This window comes from Macaca nemestrina, chromosome 8, assembly GCF_043159975.1.
Source record: "Macaca nemestrina isolate mMacNem1 chromosome 8, mMacNem.hap1, whole genome shotgun sequence".
In the NCBI taxonomy this organism is placed as follows: Eukaryota; Metazoa; Chordata; class Mammalia; order Primates; family Cercopithecidae; genus Macaca; species Macaca nemestrina.
Window position 1 is genome coordinate 20,825,683 of NC_092132.1, and position 22,493 is coordinate 20,848,175.

General features: G+C 40.3%; 2 protein-coding genes across 7 annotated transcripts in view; one reads left to right on the forward strand and one right to left on the reverse strand.

Moving 5' to 3' along the window:
• LOC105468473 (TatD DNase domain containing 1) overlaps window positions 1–7,898 on the forward strand; it is a 48,760-nt gene extending 40,862 nt beyond the window's left edge. For 5 of the 6 annotated variants that reach the window (XM_011718668.3, XM_071067843.1, XM_071067844.1 and 2 more), the window contains 3 exons: window positions 608–678; window positions 2,503–2,629; window positions 7,696–7,898. In XM_011718668.3, the coding sequence (XP_011716970.1) occupies window positions 608–678; window positions 2,503–2,629; window positions 7,696–7,798 (301 nt within the window). In that variant the 3' untranslated portion in view covers window positions 7,799–7,898. Of the gene's footprint in view, window positions 1–607; window positions 679–2,502; window positions 2,630–6,634; window positions 6,724–7,695 lie in introns of those variants that run through there. The other variant, XM_011718667.3, reaches the window with a different exon arrangement.
• On the reverse strand, window positions 501–21,376 carry LOC105468475 (ring finger protein 139). Its single transcript, XM_011718674.2, has 2 exons — window positions 20,867–21,376; window positions 501–10,567 (listed from the first exon to the last, which is right to left on the reverse strand). Exons 1-2 carry the CDS (start codon window positions 21,045–21,047, stop codon window positions 8,754–8,756), a joined length of 1,995 nt encoding a protein of 664 aa, XP_011716976.1. The 5' UTR covers window positions 21,048–21,376; the 3' UTR covers window positions 501–8,753.
• Between the last annotated feature and the right edge of the window lie 1,117 nt (window positions 21,377–22,493).

Sequence of the window (22,493 nt, forward strand, 5' to 3'; positions counted from 1 at the left end):
CACATTATATGCTACACCATCCCAAACCTCACTGCCACATTACAGGAAGCATTTATGTTTGCATTCATGGATCTTTGAGTCAGCTGGGTTTTGGCTGATAGAGGCTCAGGCAGCCATAGCAAGACTTGAGGCCAAAGCCAGATTCAAGGAGTAGAGTTCATCCTACAAAGAAACCATGGCAAGGGTGCAGATACATAATTCTGCTCAAGTAGAGTGAAGACTCTGTCTTGGGCTAAAAATGGAAAATTCAGGAAATGAACGTTAACAGCCTTAGGAGCATCTCTAAGTTATGTAAATTACTCAGAAGCAAATGAATTCTTTTTTTAAAAAGTTAAATTTTACTTAGACTGATACGGAATGTTGTTGGAAACCAACTAATAAGCATGGAAAATTGCATCCCCGGAAGGCAGATAGGGTTAAAATAGATCTTAATCTGGATTGTTGAAGTATGGTAGTGTGCAAATACTTTCTAAAGTATACTGAAAACAAAATGCTCTGGGGTTTTGGATTGGTCTTGTAGTACTTTAGACAAGTTGTGATATGAAAAAAGGTATTCGTTAATTGCTGCCTTTTAAAATAAATATATGTATACACTTCTTTTTTTAAGTTCACTGAAAACTGAAGCTAATTTGGAAGTTTTGAAGTCAATTCCTAGTGAAAAATTAATGATTGAGACAGGTAAGTTTGTTTTCAGAACTTTGTTTCATATTAAACCATACCAAACAAAAAAGAAAAAGAAATTTGACTTCAAACTTTAAGTGGACAAGTATTTTAAAACAGCATGCTCAACCTCAACAATTGTGCTTTCCAGGAGATCTTTGGGGGTTATTAATGGAAAAATATATGCAAATGATTTTTTTTCAATTTTAGAAGTTTGCTATGTCTAAGCACTTAGAAAATGAGATGTTAGACTATAACTCAGGAGGGCCGGGTGTGGTGGCTCACGCCTGTAATCCCAGCACTTTGGGAGGCCAAGGTGGGTGGATCACGAGGTCAGGAGATCGAGACCATCCTGGCTAACATGGAGAAACCCCCTGTCTCTAATAAAAATACAAAAAATTAGCCGGGCATGGTGGCAGACACCTGTAGTCCCAGCTACTCGGTGAGCCGAGATTGTGCCACTGCACTCCAGCCTGGGTGACAGAGTGAGACTCCATATCAAAAAAAAAAAAAAAAATATATATATATATATATATACACACACACACACACACATATATATGTATACGTAACTCAGGAGGTTGTAGTTACAAGTACATAAACAAGGGGCCTTGACTAAGCACATCACACTTCCAAGTTTCAAAATCTGTTCAGAATTTTGTTTACACAGTGTCTTTATAATGGCTTAATTCTACAGCACTTTTTACAGTGCGACAATTTATACTGGTTTCGTATAAGGATTTTAGAATATGTTGCCTCTTAAAACAAGGTGAGGCCAGGCGCGGTGGCTCACGCCTGTATTCCTAGCACTTTGGGAGGCCGAGGTGGGCGGATCACCTGAGGTCAGAAGTTCAAGACCAGCCTGACCAACATGGAGAAACCACATCTCTACTAAAAATACAAAATTATCCGGGCATGGTGGCACATGCCTGTAATCCCAGCTACTTAGGAGGCTGAGGCAGGAGAATTGCTTGAAACCGGAAGGCGGAGGTTGCAGTGAGCTGAGATCGCGCCATTGCACTCCAACCTGGGCAACAACGGCGAAACTCCATCTCAAAAAAAAAAAAATTACAAAAATTACAAAAAATTAGCTGGGCGTGGTGGCACATGCCTGTAGTCCCAGCTACTCAGAAGGCTGAGGCACAAGAACCGTTTGAACCTGGGAGACAGAGGTTGCAATGAGCCGAGATTGCGCCACTGCACTCCACCCTTCGAGACAGTGAGACTCCATCTCAAAAAAATAATAAATAAGGTAAAAAGCTAAAACTTCTATCTAAACCCTGTCAAGGCTGTCCTTATACCATGGACTTTAGGAAAATCAAGACTGAGCCTTTCTGGAGAAATCACGTTCATTTCCTTGGGCAGTCAGGAAAACAAAATGATTTGATTAAAAGTACGATGCTTGTAAAATGTGTAAACTATTGTAATTCTTTATTTAAAAATATTCAAAACCAGTTTCACATTCAGTAAAGATGGAAATTTAACTTATGCAAACCTCACTACATGCATAGCGAAAAAGATTTTGAAAACAGAAAAAAAATCTGTTTAAATGTTTTCATGTTGTTACACAATTATATTTAAGGTTTAGGTCTTTTTTTTAAAGCATGCTGCACACCAACAATGGTAGCAGAAAAAAGGAATAAAAGTGAGTTTTAGAAGGTATTTAAGATGCAATTCAAGATTTTGTGCTTTTCTTAGAACTGTTTTCTGTTGCAATAATTGTGCCATTTTGGAAGCTGAATCATGGTTTATCATTTACAGGTTATGTATTAGTTCGATAATGGTCATAAAAAATTTTTTTTAATGTAAAGCCCTTAAGAGACACTTTCTTTGCTTAACTAGATGCACCTTGGTGTGGAGTCAAAAGTACACATGCTGGATCAAAATATATAAAAACTGCATTTCCTACCAAAAAGAAGTGGGAAAGTGGGCACTGCTTAAAAGACAGAAATGAACCCTGCCATATAATGTGAGTATTTTGCTTTCACGGTCTTCAAAATCATTAGTCAACCACCAGATGCCACTTACAAAATGAACGCAAGGGACAGAATTAAAATTTTGCAAAATCCAAGTGAAGTTCAGGTTCAAGGCCACCATATTAATGCAGTGATTTGGAGGAATTTGTATACCTAGTTTAAGTCCCATTCTCACTGCAACTTCCTGCTACTCTTTGGTAACAAGAAAGCCTTAGCAGAATATTTTGGATTTAAATGATTTGACAGCCGCTATAAATCTAAGAAATAACACATTTCTTTAAGCCTCAGAACAAAAGGATAAGTGATCTTAAGGACGAACCCCTTTTTCCAAATCAAAGGGGGTAGACGCCCTTTTTCCAATCAAAGGGGGTGGGACTTTAGCACATTTTATTTCCTAAAAAAGCAGCAGATCAGAATCATCTTTTAAATTGTGATGTATAGCACAGGTGAAAAGAGGGACTATTATCCATCTGTCAAAGAGCTGTAAAGGTAACCAACAGGAAAAGGTGGTTATATCATTTTAATGGGTACTTAATCCAATTTATTTTGTTTGCACAGATAATTTAATCTAGATTATATCAGTCTTACATAATTTATCAGTTCAGACAATTGGGCATACTTATAACACATTCACAAAAACTAATTGGTACTGTGTCTTCATGAGGGGTAAAAAAGAAAACAAAATAGATTGTTGCTTTTAAGACTATTCATTGCATATGCACCATCTTTTGTTTTCAGTAGTTTTTAACAGGAAAATAGTATTAGAAGATAAGCCAGATCTAATATCCAGCAGGCAGAACAGTGAAGAATTACTCTATAAAAATACGTTTGAAAGGTTCTTTTCCTTTATTAACATGCTTCAGCTGACAAAGTCTTGAAAACTGAAGCAGCCAGGCAGGGTGGCCTACGCCTGTATCCCAGCTACTTGGGAAGACTGCTTGAGCTCAGGAGTTCAATATCAGCTCAGGCAACATAGGGAGACCCCTGTCTCTAAAGAAGTAACAAAAATTTTAAAAAATAAAGAAATGTAAGTACTTGCAAATTCAGTGATGAAACAGTATTTCTAAATACTGTTTTGGGGGACCATCTCACTCTGTTGCCCAGGCTGGAGTGCAGTGGAGTGATCTTGGCTCACTGCAACCTCCGCCTCCCAGGTTCAAGCAATTCTCCTGCCTCAACCTCCCAAGTAGCTGGAACTATAGGCACGTGCCACAACACCCAGTTAATTTTTGTATTTTTAGTAGAGACGGGGTTTTGCCATGTTGGCCAGGCTGGTCTCAAACTCCTGACCTCAGCCTCTCAAAGTGCTAGGATTATAGGCATGAGCCACCACACCCAGCCAATTTTTGGGGGATCTAAGAGGACACTAGAGAAAAGAAACTGTTATTTTGCCAGCAGCCAGCTTACAGGAAGTAGTTGCCAACAGTGTATCCAAGTCAGTTTTTTATATTTCTTTAATCTTGTATAAGATTATAGCTGTTGACTTTAGCTATACATTTGCAAGACAAAATTTCAAGGTGTTTTTAAATGTAGACTGTTTAAGAACTATGAAGGCTGGCCGGGCATGGTGGCTTACATCTGTAATCCCAGCACTTTGGGACGCTGAGGCAGGCAGATCACCTGAGGTCAGGAGCTTGAGACCAGCCTTGCCAAGATGGTGAAATCCCATCTCTACTAAAAATACAAAATTAGCCAGGCCTGGTGGCAGATGCCTGTAATGCCAGCTACTCGGGAGGCTGAGGAAGGAGAATCACTTGAACCCAGGAGGCGGAGGTTGCAGTAAGCAGAGACCGCGCCATTGCACTCCAGCCTGGGTGACGAGAGCGAAACTCCGTCTCAAAAAAAAAAAAAAAACTGTGAAGGCTTCATGAATACCTGCTCTTCAGTTAGCTGCAGAGCCTAGGAAAATTTAGCATCTGCAAGCTGAAAAGATTTAAACCACATTTCAAAAATACACAATCATCTGATCTACTGCTAATTATGAGTTGGCAAGTTAATTCCTACTTGCAAAGTCATTTTATCAACCTCCATTCTGTTAACAATTTTACATTCTAATTATGTTTATAGAAGTCTTTTAGATATAAGTTGTTTGCAACAGATATTTTGGAGCCCCTGCCATATGTCAGGAAAGGTACAAGTTACTAAGGCTACACAGAAGAACCAAGACCTGTCTTTATCCATCCACCTGTGCCTGGCACTTTAGATAAGGCATTCAGTGAGTCAGGCGAGGACCCCTGCCCTCCTGGAGCAAATAAGCAGACAGAGTCCAAGATAGTAGTGCTGTTATACAAATAGGAATATATGACCAAGACCATAGGGCACATCAACTGTCTGCTTTGAGGGGAAACAGGAGAGAGCTACACCAAGGTGACATTTCAGTTGTTTACTAGGCGTGACTGGGAGTTAGGTCAGAGAAAGACAAACACCTGGAGCAAAGGCAGACTGCAGAAGGGCCTGGCTAATCCAGAGGAACAAGTGTGGCAGAAAGTGGGATGCACAGGGTAAGTGGAAGAAGTCAAGTCTGGGAAGGTAGAGTGAGCCCAGATTGTGAGGCCTCTTATATGCCAGCATTTTGCTTAGATTTTATCACTACCCAAAGGATTTTAAGCAGGACAGTAGCAATTTTTTTTTTTTTTTAAGCTATAACTGGTATCAGTATGGGGAGGGGCTGGAAAGGAAATAGTGGCAGGAATCATACAGATCTTGTAAGACTTTAAAAACCTTTGCCTGGCTGGGCGCAGTGGCTCACACCTGTAATCCTACCACTTTGGGAGGCGAAGCAGGCAGATCACTTGAGGTCACGAGTTCAAAACCAGCCTGGCCAATGTGGAGAAGCCCTGTCTCTACTAAAAATACAAAAAAATAGCCGGGCATGGTGGTGGGCACCTGTTATCACAGCTACTCGGGAGGCTGAGGCAGGAGAATCACTTGAACCTGAGAGGCAGGGGTTATAGTGAGCCAAGATCACACCACTGCACTCCAGCTTGGGCCACAGTGTGAGACTCTGTCTCAAAAAAAAAAAAGCAAAACCTGTGCCTACTGTAAAAGTGCCACACTAAACAAAAGCCACTAAATTCTCAGGGATATTAAACAACTTTATATTCATTTTGGAGTAACTGCAGCTTTGACCACTGAAGATGTATGGAAACGGCATGGCTTGGCTACAGAAGGGTTATTCAAAGATTTCCATAAACTGCATTATCAAATAGTAAAATAGGATGTCCTAAGCTCCAATAGATTTCCTTTTTTTGGTGGGGGGACAGTCTCTCGCTCTGTTGCCCAGGCTGGAGTGCAGTGGCACAATCTCAGCTCACTGCAACCTCCACCTCCCAGGTTCAAGCAATTCTCCTGCCTCAGCCTCCCGAGTAGGTGGGACTATAGGCCTCCACCACCACGCCTGGCTAATTTTTTGTGTTTTAGTAGAAGTAGGGTTTCACTGTGTTGCCCAGGCTGATCTCAAACTCTTGAGCTCAATCTGCCCGCCTTGGCCTCCCAAAGTGCTGTGATTACAGGCATGAGCCACCACACCCGGCCCAATAGATTTCTTATAAATTAATTTCAATAAAATTGCTATGCAATATAATCTTAGCAAAGCTGCTGTGACCTTCAAAACTGTGTCATCAGCAGCACTAATCAAGAGTTCCAATTCTGAGTGCATACAGAGGGACATTTGGTAGTTTCCGAAGAAACATGGATTTTCACTGTCTTAATTTAAATGTTAATAGATTTGCTTTCAGCATATCATGACTGTCAGATAAAAATTCAGCATAATGTTTGCTTTGTATAAACATCAAGCAAGGCTTTTGAAAGTCACTATTACAAAACAATTTTTTAAATTCCTATTAATCTTAGATCTCCATCCTTAATTCCTTTAGGTGTTAACATTTAAGATACCCACTAAGGGAACAAAAAGCTTGGGCAAAGAATATTTAAATGTTCAATTTTGACTTTGGAACTTTCCAGTTCAGTATTTAAAATGTTATATATAATATTGCTAGGAGACACTATGGATCGTTATTATTGTAAGCACAGAAACTGAAAAGATGCGGCCAGGCGCCCTGGCTCACACCTGTAATCCCAGCACTTTGGGAGGCCCAGGCGGGTGGATCACGAGGTCAGTTCAAGACCAGCCCAGCCAACATGGTGAATGAAACCCTATCTCTACTAAAAATACAGAAATTAGCTGGGTTTGATCACAGGCGCCTGTAATCCCATCTACTCAGGAGGCTGAGGCAGGAGAATCACTTTAACCCGGGCGGCAGAGGTTGCAGTGAGCTGAGATCGCGCCACTGCACTCCAGCCTGAGTGACAGAGTAAGACTCCATCTCAAAAAAGAAAAAGAAAAAGGAAGAAAAGGAAGGAAGGGGGAGGGAAGGGAAGGGAAGAAAGAGAGAGAAATAAAAAAAAGAGAAAGAAAGAAACTGAAGGATGGACACCTGTACTTCTCTCTCTTGCAGGGGTAGAAGCACAGAAAGCCCTCCCCCTCAATAACCACACATTTTTCCAAGTAAATATTACTTTTGCAGCAACCTAATACCTTCATTTGCTGTCTCTCAAGGACTAGTTCTGTAGCAGTGGCTTTCCAACTGTGGCTGCTGTCCCCCAGTACAAATTACATTGTGACTTAGGATGAACATACATAATAAAATGAAACAAAAAATGGAACAGTACTTACCCTTACTAAGTACAGTGTACTTGTCAATGTTTGAAATGCTCATCATGACCCACTAATGAACATGCTATGACTCACAATTGAAAAGGACTCTTCATTTCCACTCAGTTAATGCCAGAAGTGGTGTACATAATACAGATGTCTGCTTTAATAATTTACTTGAACCTGGTTCTTAGCTCTAGTTATATGCAAGACAGTCCATAAATCTGTTTGTAGTTACTGGCAGTAAGTTTTTCTGTTGATGCTGCTGAAAAACTTAATAACTGTTAAGCTTTATTCTATTAAAGGTGCTCTAATATTTTCCCTTTGTGTGGAAAATTATTATATAGCTTTAAAACAGAATATATACTTGGAGATTTAACCATTTTTGTTTTTGTTTTGTTTTAGTCAAATATTGGAGATAATGTCAGCAGTGAGAGATGAGGATCCACTGGAATTAGCCAATACCCTATATAACAATACTATTAAAGTATTTTTTCCTGGAATATAATTGGTATATGTCTTCCACTTTCCATCATGTATGTAAAATTTCATAGTAAAACTTACTGATAGTTTCAATAAAGAAATTATCTGCAAGTTGTCTAAAGAAATACTATATATTGGTACACAGCATTCTCCATCATTCCCCTTCTTTTTCTCATAAAATCAGATCAGGATGTTTTTATATCATTGAGTACCTTAGTTTAAAATAATAATAATAACAATAAACTATTTTTGTTCTGTAATATCTCCAAAAGAATGAAAGGACAATTTTATGACAATACTGCAGACACAGAATGGCTAACAAATATACCAATTTTACATAAAAAACATTTAGCACATTCTGGTTTATATCAAAGTTTAGTTGATACAGTTTATTTCCCAACCCTCGGTCTCTGAATCATGACTTTCAAACTCAGCTCAATTACACTGCTACTCAAGTTTCAAAAAAGTTCCTCAGTTGCTTCTGGCAGGCTAATTTTTTCTTTAGTTTTAAAATACTCTCTCATGTCCCTTATCCTCTGGTCAAATTATTTTATTTCCTTAACTTTAATGTGGTTTCCTGATTTGCATTTTCATTCTCCCACCCATTCTGAAGAAAAACTGAGGTCCAAAGTTAGATACGTTATATGATTTCATTGAAGAATCTTTGGCACAGTTGACGCACCATATGATCATTACAGCTATTAAAAAGCTATTTGTTCAAATTTTGTCATAAAAATGTGAAAACATTTTATTCTATGTACAATAATGTACACAAATTTAAACGGGTCACCAAAGAGACCAGAAGTAATTAAAGAGGTATATTTACAGTAGCACATCACAGTAAACGGAAAACCATTCACAGATTCAACATTGATACTGTTTTTGTGCTTGGTTACACACTGAAGGTGAAGGATATCACTCCATTTTGGATGAACTGAATTTTAAACAAATACCTCAATGATTAATAAATGCTATTTTCATCAGTCAGTATCATCATTAAATTCTTCAGCTGCTGCGCCTGTGTGCTGAATCACTCCATTTCTTTCTCTTTGAACATCATCATCACAATCTGTACTGTCATCTTCGTTCAATTCTCTGTCAGATTCAGCAGCAGCTTCTCTTACAGCTTCCTCTGGATTTTCATTGGGTGGAATAAATCCATTGTTGTTAGATACATTTGAATTATCCTTGATATCATCTTCGATGTATACTTTCTGATGGCACATTGGACAAGTATCTTGAATGTACAACCATTTCCGAAGGCAAAGTGCATGGAAATAATGATTACATGGTGTAATACGAGCAGATGTTGTAAACTCATGATAGCAGATTGCACATACATCATTTATTTCTTGTAAGTGGCTCCCTTTTATTTCAGGAAGTGAATTAATTTTCTTCACAGCAGTCCTACGATTCATGAATGTCTTCCAGCCATTTTTGGCTTGTAAGTAGATGTTAAAATATGCATGTAGGCACATCATAAAAGCCCGAATTTTACTTCCTGACTCAAACATCATAGTGTAAGCCCCATTTCCAAACATTACAACTCCAAATATAAATTCAATAATACTGCCTGTTGAACGAACGTAGTAGACATAATCGTCAAGCTTTTCCCAGAGGACATTATAGTAGCCATCAATCATGAATAACGTATAAACAGTGAGAGAAACAATCACTTTTAAGCACAGTTCCACACAAAATGCTGTAACTGCAAACAACCATGTATTTAGTGCATAGTGATGCCAAAGAACATAACTGAGTAAGACAGGAAGAATAAACAGGCAAGCAGAGACAAACAGCACAGGAAAATGTCTACGAAAAGATGACACATGAGAGGCACTGAGAGACATTAATACAGGGTCTGTCATTCCATGGATGAAATGCAGGACTGCAGTTAATAAAAGGCACATGTTTCTACTTAAGCGAATAAGTCTCTCTTCTGGTCTTAGCCCACTTAACCCAGTCTGAAGAGCCAAAATAAAAAATAAAACAGGTGCAACAAAGCCAAGCCGCCTGTCATCTTCCTCAGTTGATCCAATAAAGGCCAATATTCCAAGCCCCAAGTAATGGGCTACTGAGGAAATTACAGCACTCATGCCCAGTACAGTTAGTGTAGAATCACATCCACTAATTATAAGATTGCAAATGAGGTCCCAAAAATCATCCCAAGAAATAAAGAAGGAATCAGTTTCATTTGCCATCCTTAAGATGTACATTAACACTGTAGCCTGAGCTGTAACTCTTGTTAGCCAAAAGACTCGCAGTATGTCTGGGAAACGAATCCTCTTCCATGTGTCCTCCATCAACAACTGTAATCCATAAATTCGATACATATGCCTCACTAAAAGATAAACATATCGTGTGGAATAATAAAACCACTTCAGTTTCACTGCCAAGACAAGCACTGTATTTAATGTGAGAATCAAGGAAGAAGTAAACACTAAAGTCTCTCTGATGTGTAATGGTAGCTCTGTGATTAAGCCTATTACAGGAACCAAGAGATCCAAAATAATTAATTGTGAATAGATGGAATGAATCTGGAGTAGTGTAACGTATCCAATTCCAAGTGTTAGCTGTAGAACGATAAGTGCCATCCACAGCGAGGGACCTTTTCGAGGAAGCAGCTCAATTCCAAAAGCTGATGTGTTGTAGGCACCATAGAAGTCAATGTGCAAAGAAGCATAATAATTCACCAACACTGAAGTTGCAGCTAATAGAAAGGCTGAGCTGTACATGTAAAACTTGAAAAGTGATCGTTGTGACAAGATCAGAACAATACTGGATACAAATATACCTGAAAGAAAGAAAGAAAAAGTCATTTGAATGAAGTCTTTGTAAGAATGTTTCCCCACTAATAGTTATGATATTCTTTAATTAGGAAATATGAATATTTTCAGTTATGAACATTAAGCCTCAAGACGATTTAGGCGTAAAGGGCAATAAAGGTTTTGTAAAGTCAGAGTTCAGGAGGACAGACCAAACATAATAAATTATTCTTTAAAGTTTCATTCCTTACTTTCTAATTTCCAAAGTATTTCAAGTAACACTGTGTATGTCCAAGGCACCAAATTACTAAATTATCTCTTCAAGATGAATGTGTAGTGGTACCTACATTTTAACAAGTTTTAAAACTCAAAAGAATATGTCCTTTATCATTTCATAATCATTAAAATTAAGATAATTTTAAAAATTGGGTTAAAAATAACCCAAATGGAAAACATTTGTTCCTATTAGGTTTTAGATTCATTTATTATTGATTGATTGAGACGGAGTCTCACTCCATTGCCCAGGCTGGAGTGCGCTGGCGATGCAATCTCAGCTCACTGCAACCTCTGCCTCCCAGACTCAAGCAATTCTCCTGCCTCAGCCTCCTGTAATCAGCTGGGATTACAGGCACCTGCCACCACGCCCAGCTAATTTTTGTATTTTTAGTAGAGACGGGGTTTCACCATGTTGGCCAGACTGGTCTCTAACTCCTGACCTCAAGTGATTCCACCGCCTTGCCTCCCAAAGTGCTGGGATTACAGGCGTGAGCCACCGCGCCCAGCCAAGTTTTAGATTTTTTTTTTTAAAGCATTCTTTAGGAAATCAAGTTCAAGTTTTATACTTCCACCTAATTCCTCCTTTTCTTCAAACTGTGAACTCATGGCAGCTCTTATTTCCTACTCCTTAACTCTGAGCATTCTCCAAAGGATCCAAAATTCAGTTTTTCTTTCCTCCTAAATAGTTTCCTTCAGACTTAGAAACATCCTCCAAGTTCCCTTTTTCCTGTACAATGCTGAATCTGTTTCTTAAAATAGTCATCTCTTTTTATTGTTCTTCACATTACAAAAGTAACACTCAGAAAACCAAGACATGTTTTTAGAAAATGATAATTCTCCTTCCCCCACTCCATAGACACCATCTTTCTTTGTACTCTGACAGAAATGCACATTTTAAGTAGGATTACAATAAACACATTATTATCCAAGGTTTCAACAATGGGAATGTCATCTGAATACTCACCTACTTTCACTCCTACATTACAACTGCAAATTTCCAAAGTTCTGAAACTCAACTTGCCTTAACCTAGAATCAGCTTTTCCTTGTGATTTGCTATTTCAGTTGAAGGTACCATTATTGTTCTCTTAGAGATACTCCCAACCCAGCCCCACATGCTCAAACTTTGCCAATTAGTTGCCAAATTCTTCTAACACCTCTATCCCCCTTTTCTGTGACACCAATCAATTAGTCTGTCTCAAAAAAACCTTCATCTTGTCCAAATCCATCTACAAGCCATCACCAAATTGCCTTTCTTCATTCCTCTGCTCAAAATACTTCAGCGGCTCTGAAATTACTATTAACTAAAATCTACATTCTTGCTCCTGGCACTCAAGGATCCAATTTGCTTTACAGTAATATTCCTCCTAACACACACACACAGACTTGGGTTCCCCAAACACATTCTTTTCTCCACTATAGCTACAGCAGTGTTTACATTCTCTTTGCTTGGAATGATGTCCCCACCAACTTCCCAATCCCTGACTGTTCAAATCCTACTTATCCTAGCATCCTACTTTCTTTGATAGAAACTGTTCTTTCAGCATACCTGCAGAACTCAGTGAAACACTTAACACTCATACCACCTGATACTGTAGTCTGCAGTTATCTAAGCATAATCTACCCTATTATACATGTATCTGTAACAGAAAGCAAGGATCCTACCTTGTCCATCTATGGATCCTACAATATTTTGTACAAAGTAAGTACAATAGTATTCACTGTACTTATTGGGACATTGGGAATGACAGTGGGAATGTCTGTCACTTCTGGATGTTTTTAAAGGCAATGACAAAATACAGCCTGCTTGAAAAATAAAATCTATGAAAAAGACAATGAGAAACCACACCCTGGAGTACAGAAAAAGTGACAAACTCCAAGTTAAAAATCCATCTTGGCCAGGCGCGGTGGCTCACACCAGTAATCCCAGCACTTTGGAGGCTGAGGCGGGTGGATCACTTGAGGCCAGAAGTTCGAGACCATGTCAATATGGTGAAACCTTGTCTTTACCAAAAATATAAAAATTTGCCAGGCGTGGTGGCACGTGCCTGTACTCCCAGCTACTCAAGGGCTTGAGGTGGGAGAATCGCTTGAACCCAGGAGGCAGAAGTTGCAGAGAGCTGAGATCACGCCACTGCACACCAGCCTTGGTGACAGAGGGAGACCCTGTCTCAAATAAATACATAAATATTAAATAAAATAAAAATCCATCTATCCACCTTATTTCAGCAGGTAATTAAGACACTGCATATTATTACAGTGGACGCATTTCACAATCCATTGCACATATAGGCAAGGGCTAGTTCCTTTAAATGATGACTCTGTCCAGGGATTTAAAATGTATTCTGTGCCAAAGTGTCAAGTCATTTGTGAAAAGGAAAACAAAAGGACACAATAAGGTAGAAGACATATAAACCTCTAAATACAAACCACCTGATTCCCCAAGCAAATGGGCCACTAATAATCTCCCAAAGAGTTGTAAACGCAGAACAGGCTCTTTTAACAGGAAATAGGTATTTTTTTTTTTAAATGGAGTTTCACTCTTGTTGCCCAGGCTGGAGTGCAATGGCGTGATCTCGGCTCACTGCAACCTCTGCCTCCCAGGTTCAAGCGATTCTCCTGCCTCAGCCTCCCAAGTAGCTGGGATTACAGGCATGTACCACCATGCCTGGCTAATTCTGCATTTTCAGTAGATACAGGGTTTTTCCACGTTGGTCAGGTTGGTCTCCAACTCCTGCCTAGAAAAGATTTTTTTTATTGGAAACTTCTTCCATGGAAGGTAACAAGGAAATGGAATTAATTCAGCCTACCAGATGCCATATGTAATCTTACATTCTCTACATGGAAAACAACCTTATTTTCCTGAGACAAAACTTCAGAAACGTTAAAACAAATCTTCTAAGTTGGGTCAAAACCAAAACAAAAAAACTCTAGTTCTACTTTATGCCACTTAGAGGGGAGAAAGTCAAGCAGGAACCGTAAATTATTTTTGTCAACTTGCTATTCACAAAGTAGTAAAGTAATCTTCAGTAACTATTCATGAGCTTTGCTATAATTTTATAACTATTTTTTAAAATTCTAATAACTTTTCTCCTGAAGCTTGTCTTTACCACACACAAATGAAGAAATGATTTGGGTTTTAGAAACATTTCTAGTGAAAAAGTGCCATTGTGCTTTATGCAAATGTATCAAAGAAAAAAGGGGAAGGCATCAAATAGACAAATAATGTAGTAAGACTACAACCTCAAAATTTGGATGTGTCCCAGCAAGTAACAATCTGACAATACTCTATCCTGATTAAAATCACACCCCCCAAGATGTAACAGTGAGTTAACATTTCAAGAATAGTACACGTTTTAATTCCTACCCAAAGTTTGTAGGTATATGGGGTTCACAGATTTTCCTTATAGTCACGTTCCTACTTATGGAGTTTGGGAAGAATCTGCTCTCATTTTAAAAGCAAACATCCCAAGTAATAAGTCTCCAAAGTAATCATCTTTCTCATGGCCTTTGCAGAATAATATCAAAGTTTCAGTGCATTCTTACATTAGATATGAAATGCTTTCTTGGTATTTACACTGTAGATCTAAGAAAATATAAAAGTCCAGAGACAGTTTCTCATTAGGATTTGGAAGTGACTTGCACAAGTAATCAAGGCTGTATATAAATGCTGCTTCATAAAAAATTAAAAGAGAACAGAATTTACTGAAATCACAACTCAGAGATCCCAGTCCAATTCTCCTGTGATTAAGAGAGTTCACTAGAGTTTTCAAGGTAGTCAAAAAGAGGGAGGTATCCAAATCAATTCAGGAACTTTGAAACTATATACGAACTCAACTCATGAAAGTTCAGGCCTTCTCAATCTGGATTACCAAAAACAGGCAAATAAAAACAAAGGAAAAAATAAAAAAACTTACTATACATGTTACATAACAAAGTGTTTCACTCTTTTATGTGTAAAGTCTATTCATACCCTTACCCTCTTCTGGAAACTTATGACTAAAAATCAGGGTACAAAACATAATATTTACAATTCTCCAAGTACCCGAAATACCTTTAAAACAAAAAGCAACTTGTTGAAAAACATTTCAATACCTGACAGAATATGGAAAAGCACAGAAATAAATGTTATTACTACCTTACTCCCAAGGGAGCCTTCTGCAATGAAGTTTACAACAAAGTGTCTTGAAATGTTGTTAATCTGTTGGCATACTTGATAAACTATAAAGAAAAAATTTCTATTGGATTCTTATTTTAGGTAAAAAAAAAAAAATGGTATTCTAAGTATTAATAACACAAAATTAAACTTTTGCTTTTAACCTGAAATTATAACAAGTATGCTTTTATCAAAAATATATGAACATGGATTTTAAAAAGCCAAACCCTACAGAGAGGTGTTAAATGAAGAGTTAAAGCAAGTTTTTCTAGTTTGTCTTTCCCATCTGTGATATCATAAAAAAAAAAAAAATAGTATTTGGTCTTTATCCCATTTTCTGACATAGCTTCTAAAATCCTTGGAATCTCTGGAGTGATGACTGTTTTGTACAATAATCAGATGATTGGTGCCTGGGGGCCCCTAGATAGCTTCAGGATGGGGGCTAGGTAGCCAGGAGAATCAACCCAGTGATTAAGGGTTATACCTTTGATTCCTACCCCCAGCCCCCACATTTGGGGAGGGGGAAGAAGCTGAAGCTTGAGTCCATAAACCAATGACTAGTGATTTAATCAATCATGTCTATTTAAGGAAGCTTCCATAAAAACCCAAAAGGACTGAGTTCTGTCAGCTCTCAGCTGAACACTGAGGCTCCACGCCCCTTCTCCCCTTCTCTCCTTCTTTGCCTCACCTAGTACATCTCCTTCCATCTGGTTAATTCATCTGTGACCTTTGTAGTTGCCTTTATAATAAATCGGTAAATGTAAGTACAGTAGTTCCCCCTTACCCGAGATTTCACTTTCTTTCTTTATTTTTAGTGATGGAGTCTCGCTCTGTTGCCCAGGCTGCAGTGCAGTGGTGCGATCTTTTGATTAACATAGGTTTTTAACCTCAGTATCATTCAGTTTATCAATCTTCATTATGTATTTGCTTTTATATATTTTTACAGAATTTCCCCCTTAATCTAAGATTGGAAAAATAAGATATTCCATATTTTTTTCTAAAAATTTAAAGTTCTTCATTTCATATTTACATATACATCTAGGTAAGAATACACTTAGAAATGACTTTTTTTTTTTTAAGAGACAGGGTCTTGTCTGCCACCCAGGCTGGAGTGCAGTTATGCAATCATAGCTCACTGCAGCCTTGAACTCCTGGGCCCAAGCGATCTTCTCACCCCAGCCTCCTGAGTAGATAGGACTACAGGCGCCCACCGCCAAGTATGGCTATTTTTTTAAACTTTTATTTTTGCAGAGACAGGGTCTCACTACACTGCCCAGTCTAGAAGTGACTGTTTATATATTGACATGAGGTAGACATCTAGTATAATTTATTTCCAAAGGTGTAACAAAATGATCATTAATTCAACAGTCCATGTTTACCTCAAGGTACTTCAATTCTTTCTCTGAAACACATTATATCTATATATACATTTGTGTCTGTTTCTGGGCTATGTATTTAATTATAAATAAGGCTAAGTACTAATCTATTTGTCTATCCCAGTGGTTCTCAACCAGGATTTGGCAATATCTAGCGACAGCTCTGGCTGTCACATTGGGTTGTTGGGGTGCAAGGTGCTCCTGCATCTAATGGGCAGGGGAAAGGGACGCTGCTAAAAATCTTACAGTGCATTCAGAAGAGCTCTCATCCGCAAACAAAGAATTATCCTGTCCAAAATGTCAATACTGCAACTGTTGAGAAATCTCTGTCTATTCCTCTGCCAGTTATAATTACTTCGGCTTTGTTTTTTCACTTCATAGGTTTTCTGAGGTCTTTTTCAGCACCAAAAATAGCTCTCTCATTCCTTTCAAGAACTTTATTGCATGGCTGGACCTAATACAATGAACAGATTTGTATCAATACATATTTAGATTAAGTTTGTTGCTTTGTTATTTCCAGTAGTGTTTGCCCATAGTCCTTTTGTACAACTATATCTCTAGGCCAATTCCCTAGAATTGAAATTGTGAGTCCAAAGTTGTACGAGCCAGGCATCCCAGCTACTCCGGAGGCTGAGGCAAGAGAATCGCTTGAACCTGGGAGGTGGAGGTTGCAGTGAGCCGAGATCACGCCACTGCACTCCAGCCTTGATGACAGAGCGAGACTCTGTCTTTAAAACAAAACAAACAAAAAAGTCAGTTGTAAATGACAGTTGATAGTGCCAAATAGTTTTACACTGATATTAACAGTTTTCCGGGCCGGGCACGGTGGCTCACGCCTGTAATCCCAGCACTTTGGGAGACCGAGGAGGGCAGATCACCCGAGGTCGGGAGTTGAAGACCAGACTGACCAACATGGAGAAACCCCGTCTCTACTAAAACTAGAAAAAAAAATTAGCCGGGGTTGGTGGCACTTGCCTGTAATCCCAGCTACTCCAGAGGCTGAGGCCGGAGAATCGCCGGAACCGGGGAGGCGGAGGTTGTGATGAGCCGAGATCGCGCCATTGCACTCCGGCCTGGGCAACAAGAGTGAAACTCCGTCTCAAAAAAAAAAAAAAAGAGTCTTCCAAAATTGTATAAATTTACCTAGTTCAAAAAGGTAAATGCCTTTGCAAAACTTTGAACTTTTCACCAATCTGATAAATTTTTTTTGACTTTTTTTTTTTTTTTTTTGAGACAGTCTGGCTCTATCGCCCAGGCTGGAGTGCAGTGGGACGATCTTGGCTCACTGCAACCTCCACCTCCCCGGTTCAAGTGATTCTCGTGCCTCAGCCTCCAGAGTAGCTGCGACTACGGGCAGGAGTCACTGCGCCCGGCTAATATTTTGGTAGACACGGGTTGCGCCATTTGGCCAGGCTGGTGTCAAACTCCTGGCCTCAAGCGATCTGCCCGCCTCGGCCTCCCAAAGTGCTGGGATTACAGGTGTGATCCACCATACCTGGTCTTGACTGTATTTAACTATAAGAAAGGCTAAGTCCTTTTTTTCCCCCCATAAAATCAAGCTCCTGCAGGAAGGGCTAAATACTTTTTCTCTTGCTTATTGAACATCTGCATTTTGTTAATTGTGAATTGCTTGTCTTAGGGATTTTCCTAAGGGAGTATAAGTTTTTTCTTGTTTTGTTTTTTTTAGACAGTCTCGCTCTGTCGCCAGGCTGGAGTGCAGTGGCGCGATCTCGGCTCACTGCAACTTGCAACTCCCTGGTTCAAGTGATTCTCCTGCCTCAACTTCCCTGGCAGAGTAAAACGCTTACTAGAACGTCAATCACTTATGATACAAATATTTTCTCTCAGTTTGTCATTTAAAGATTTTTAAAGTTTTGCCATAAAAAAGCTTTTCATTTTTATGTACTGAAATTTATCAGATTTTTCCTTGGAACTTCTGGGTTTGCTGTTATGTTTAAAGACTTTTCCCACCTCAATGAATTATCACCATGAGTAATACTATTAAAACAAACTCCTAGGCTTGCATTTTCTGCCTTGGTTAAAAATTTAAATTTGCTAACTCAGCATTATGCTGCTCTGGGTTGAGTTTCATTTAGTATTTAACACCCCTTAAGACATGGCTTTATGTTCTTAAATATTCTATATATTGTCATAGAATTTTATTTGGATCTCCAAAATGAGTTGCTTTATTTTCCAACCGGTTGAAATCTCAAATTAGTTTTGATATCAAATGAAGGTACAGTTGTAGCACCACTTTGTAGGTAGAAGGGAGTAAATACTTCTACCACCATACATAAAACTGGTAATGCTTTTTACTTAAGAGAGAGATTTCCATTTTTACACATTAATTTTAAAGAAAAGGGTGAGGTTGACAAGTGGTAAGACTTATACACAGTAGTACTGAGAAGTCTACAACTACAAAAAAACTAACAAGGCAGAACGATTAATTTCAACTATCCATTGGCATATTATACACACAAACCTGTGTCTTTTAGTAACATATAATTTTTTAGCACCAAAACCAGTTTTTTTCATTCTTATCATCCTTACAAATATGAAAAATTAGCATAATTACATGACATAATATAAGAAGAGTCAGATGATAGATCTGAAAAATATTTTGTATTTCTCAAAGTCTGATCCAGAGATTCTGGGATCAAAATTTTCAAATAAACAGCACCAATACTTTGCTGATGATTTCAAAAGACCAAAATATCTAACAAAATATGGTATTAAATGAAGCATTAAAATAGTTTTATTGTCTTTAACACCCTATGAAACAGATGTCATCATTGTCCATTTTTTTAAAAGGCAAAAATAAACCAAAGCACTGAGCAGTCGCCTTAAGTCACGCCCTTCTTTAAACCGTCAAACACAAACTTTCAAGACTTATTAGAAAAGAAGCATGGCTAGTACAAGGAAAATACCAGATTACTTCGTTCAATGTTCTCAAACTACAAATTATTTAATTAAAGAAAATACTTCTTTTCCTTGAAGCTGCCTAGCCTGAAGCTCAACAGAGTATTGCATTAAAGCACCAGGTCCCAAAGGGATTCTCAGAGAATCTGCAGTCATCATGCTGTAAGAATATTCAAAGCAGTCACTACACTATTTCTGGGCTGAATATGCAGAATCCTCTCAAACAGAGCCCAATTTTTAACACAAATTGTGGTGGTGGTATATGTTAGCAGTGGCAAGTAGGAGCAGCTGGAATCAGGTAGCCGGTGGGTTACAAGCAGCTTGAGCTGAACATCACGTTCACATCTTTAGTTTTAAGATCTAGCATATGATCATTACTATAGCATTCTGTATCTGGACTGCAGCTGTTAGGGAGAAAAGTAAACCATACTTAATGTCAAAAGATTTTTAAGCCCCAGGCTCTGGCAACCACTTACCGGCTGCCTACCAAGAGCAACACTTAACCTCTATGACCCTGTTTCCTGGTTTGTAAAATGAGAATACCACCACCCACCTCTGGGGGATGTTTGAAGGTTAGGTTAGATAATACCAGTGAAAATGTTTCGCAAAAGGAAAGTACCAGAGAAATGTAAAATATGGCTATTTATTGCTAAGAACAAAATTCGGCCTTTATTGCCACTCCTCTTTTGAAAGAATAAAAGCAACAGATGGCTTGTAATTCAGAAAGGCTTGGTAAAGATCTCACCCTCAGTCTGCCCTCAGCAACACTTCAAAAGCACTAGCCTACTTAAGACCGATCACCAGAATTACCTCATCAACAAAAATTGCCAGGTTGCAATTACTTAAAAAATTATTTTACGCATAAATGCATCTCACTCTGATGATGTAAGTGAAGATGGAGAGGAAGAAATGAAATATAAGATACTTTTAACACACCATCCATACGAAACAAAGAATTATTTTCAGACGTTTCTTTGGCAAATGGCTCATCACTTTTTACAGTCATCTTCAATACCTTCTCGTTTATTCATGGAAAATTTTAGCATCGCGCTTTCATGAGAATTTTTGGTAATGGTTTCAAGGTCTGACATTCGAAACCCTGTCTCCTTCGCTTGGATGTCATTTACTGCAGACACTTCACGATTCTGTGGACCCTTGGGTGCAGCAGAAGTGACAATATACAAGTACTCTGCATTTTGTAATAAAGGGAAACTGAGGCCCACGCCTTGGCAGAAGTCCAAGGTCACACACGACGAGCCTGGGATACAGTTGTTTTTTCGAAGGCTGTCGCATAGGACGCGGTAAGCCAGTACTCATTTCCCAAGAGAAACGGGCAAAGAGCTGCATGCCCACGCATTCTTGCTTTCTCCCCCTCTCACTGAGGTACAACACTGAGTCCTCGCTAGGGGGACTGCTCCGCTGTCAACTCAGGCAAGTATCATCTCCTTCCCCCTCCCACCCCGTAAAGACGACCCTTTCAGAGATGAAACTGTAGTTCCCAAAGGCACATACTCGACCCATGGCCTCGCACGCCTGCCCGCTCCTCGGGGCACATCTCGGCCCGCAGAGCGGTCCCGGGACGCAGGGTACCCTGTTCCCTTACCAAGGAGCCGGAGGAAGATCTGGAGCACGATGCAGAACCGGCTTTGGCTGGAATCGGGGTAGGAGTTGAAGATGGCGTCGATGATGTAAAGGCAGGGCACCCTGAGCGCCACTTCGAGCGCCGCCCAGACCTGCTGATGGGCCATCCGCACCTGCTGCTGCGGGGGCCCCACCGCCGCCATGAGCCGCTGCCACACCGGGGCTGGGCGGGCCGGGCAGGGCCACGCGGGGCAGGGCCCGGGGCCGCGGCCGGGGGCGGGGGCTAAGGCGGGCAACTCCGCCCCTGCGCTCCTTCTTCTCCTGTCTCTCTCACGGCCCGCCCCGCCGCCCGCTCGCGTCCCTCGAAGTGGAGCAGGCGGCGGAGGCAGCTACGGCCGAGAGGGCGGCAGCGGCGGCTCCCCAGGAGGTCTCTGGGTTTCGGTGTTTCCGGCAAGCTAAGGTCTGACTCCTCCTCCCTCCACCGCCTCCCCCGCCCGCGGAGCCACCATCTTGACCTCGCCCGCTGGCCTCTGCCGTTGCTGCTGTGGCGAGGCCCGGAGGCTGCGCCGACAGTCAAGCGAACCGCAGAGTCCGCGCCCACTGCCTGCGTCATAATCCAGCGCTAGGGACGGTCACCACGTCGTCATCCCGCAGGGTTGCCATGGTTTCCGCCCACCTCCGCGGGTTTCTCTAGCTTCATGCCACCCCGTGGCGCATGCGCTTTTCGATAGCCGCGTTTTCCGGCCTTGGGGTTGCAGCTTCACCCTCGCAGAGTCGGCTTAGCGAAGGGGTAGGTGCTTCCGCTGGGCAAAATATTAGCCGTTTTATTAGAGCCCATTAAACGTTGCATAAACATGGTTCAGAGCGTCTAGGGAGAAGAAAAGCCAAAAGATGCCGCCGTCTCGACCTATCCCACCCGCGGGAGTCTGAAAGCCGACGCCAGGAGAAATGCCGCGAAGGCCGCCCGGGATTCTGGTAGGGGCGACGCTGTGTGCGTTTATGGAGCGCTTGCGGTGCGTGGCACTGGGCTGCGTGTGGTGGGCACTGCCGAGAAAAAGGTCTTCCCATCCATTTGCACATCACCCTTCCCACCTCCTGCCCAGATGGGGATGTCCAGAAGTGAGGACATTCATCGGCCGCATTTTACTAATGGCAAGGAGATAGCGACTGAAGGGCAAGAACCTAGGGTTTCCTGTCTGATATTTCTCATCTTTGAGGTAAGTACACCTGGACAGTCCTTTCCTTCCTCCTCAGGGCTCATGCTTTCTTGCCTATCCATGTAATTAATATGATCTGGCTATCTTTCTGTTCCGAAACTTCAGCAGCAAATGAAAGTGTAAGTTAGACCTTGCTATCCTAGTTTAAGGGGGATAAAATAGGAATCAAGAAGCCTGGCCCACTTGAGCGCCCAGCCCAAGTGCATTCTGCAATCCAGTTTATATTAGTCCTCCATGTGGGTGGCTATACTTTATCAAGATTCCCCCCCAAGGGGAGGAGGATTATTAGTCACGTTATCAAACTCCCCTCCAACCCCTTTCTCTGCTTAGAGGTATGTGTAACGTGTAGTAGAAAGATCGAATCCCCACGCAAAAGTCCGTGCTGCTACTCATTTTTTTAACTTTCTGTTCTTATCGTTTACCCTACTCCCT

Excerpts from the sequence above, each read along its gene's own strand:
- LOC105468475 (XM_011718674.2), bottom strand. The coding sequence starts at position 21,047 with ATGGCGGCGGTGGGGCCCCCGCAGCAGCAGGTGCGGATGGCCCATCAG. Across the intron at positions 10,568-20,866 it reads GATCTTCCTCCGGCTCCTTG|GTATATTTGTATCCAGTATT; the intron begins GTAAGGGAACAG and ends TCTTTCTTTCAG.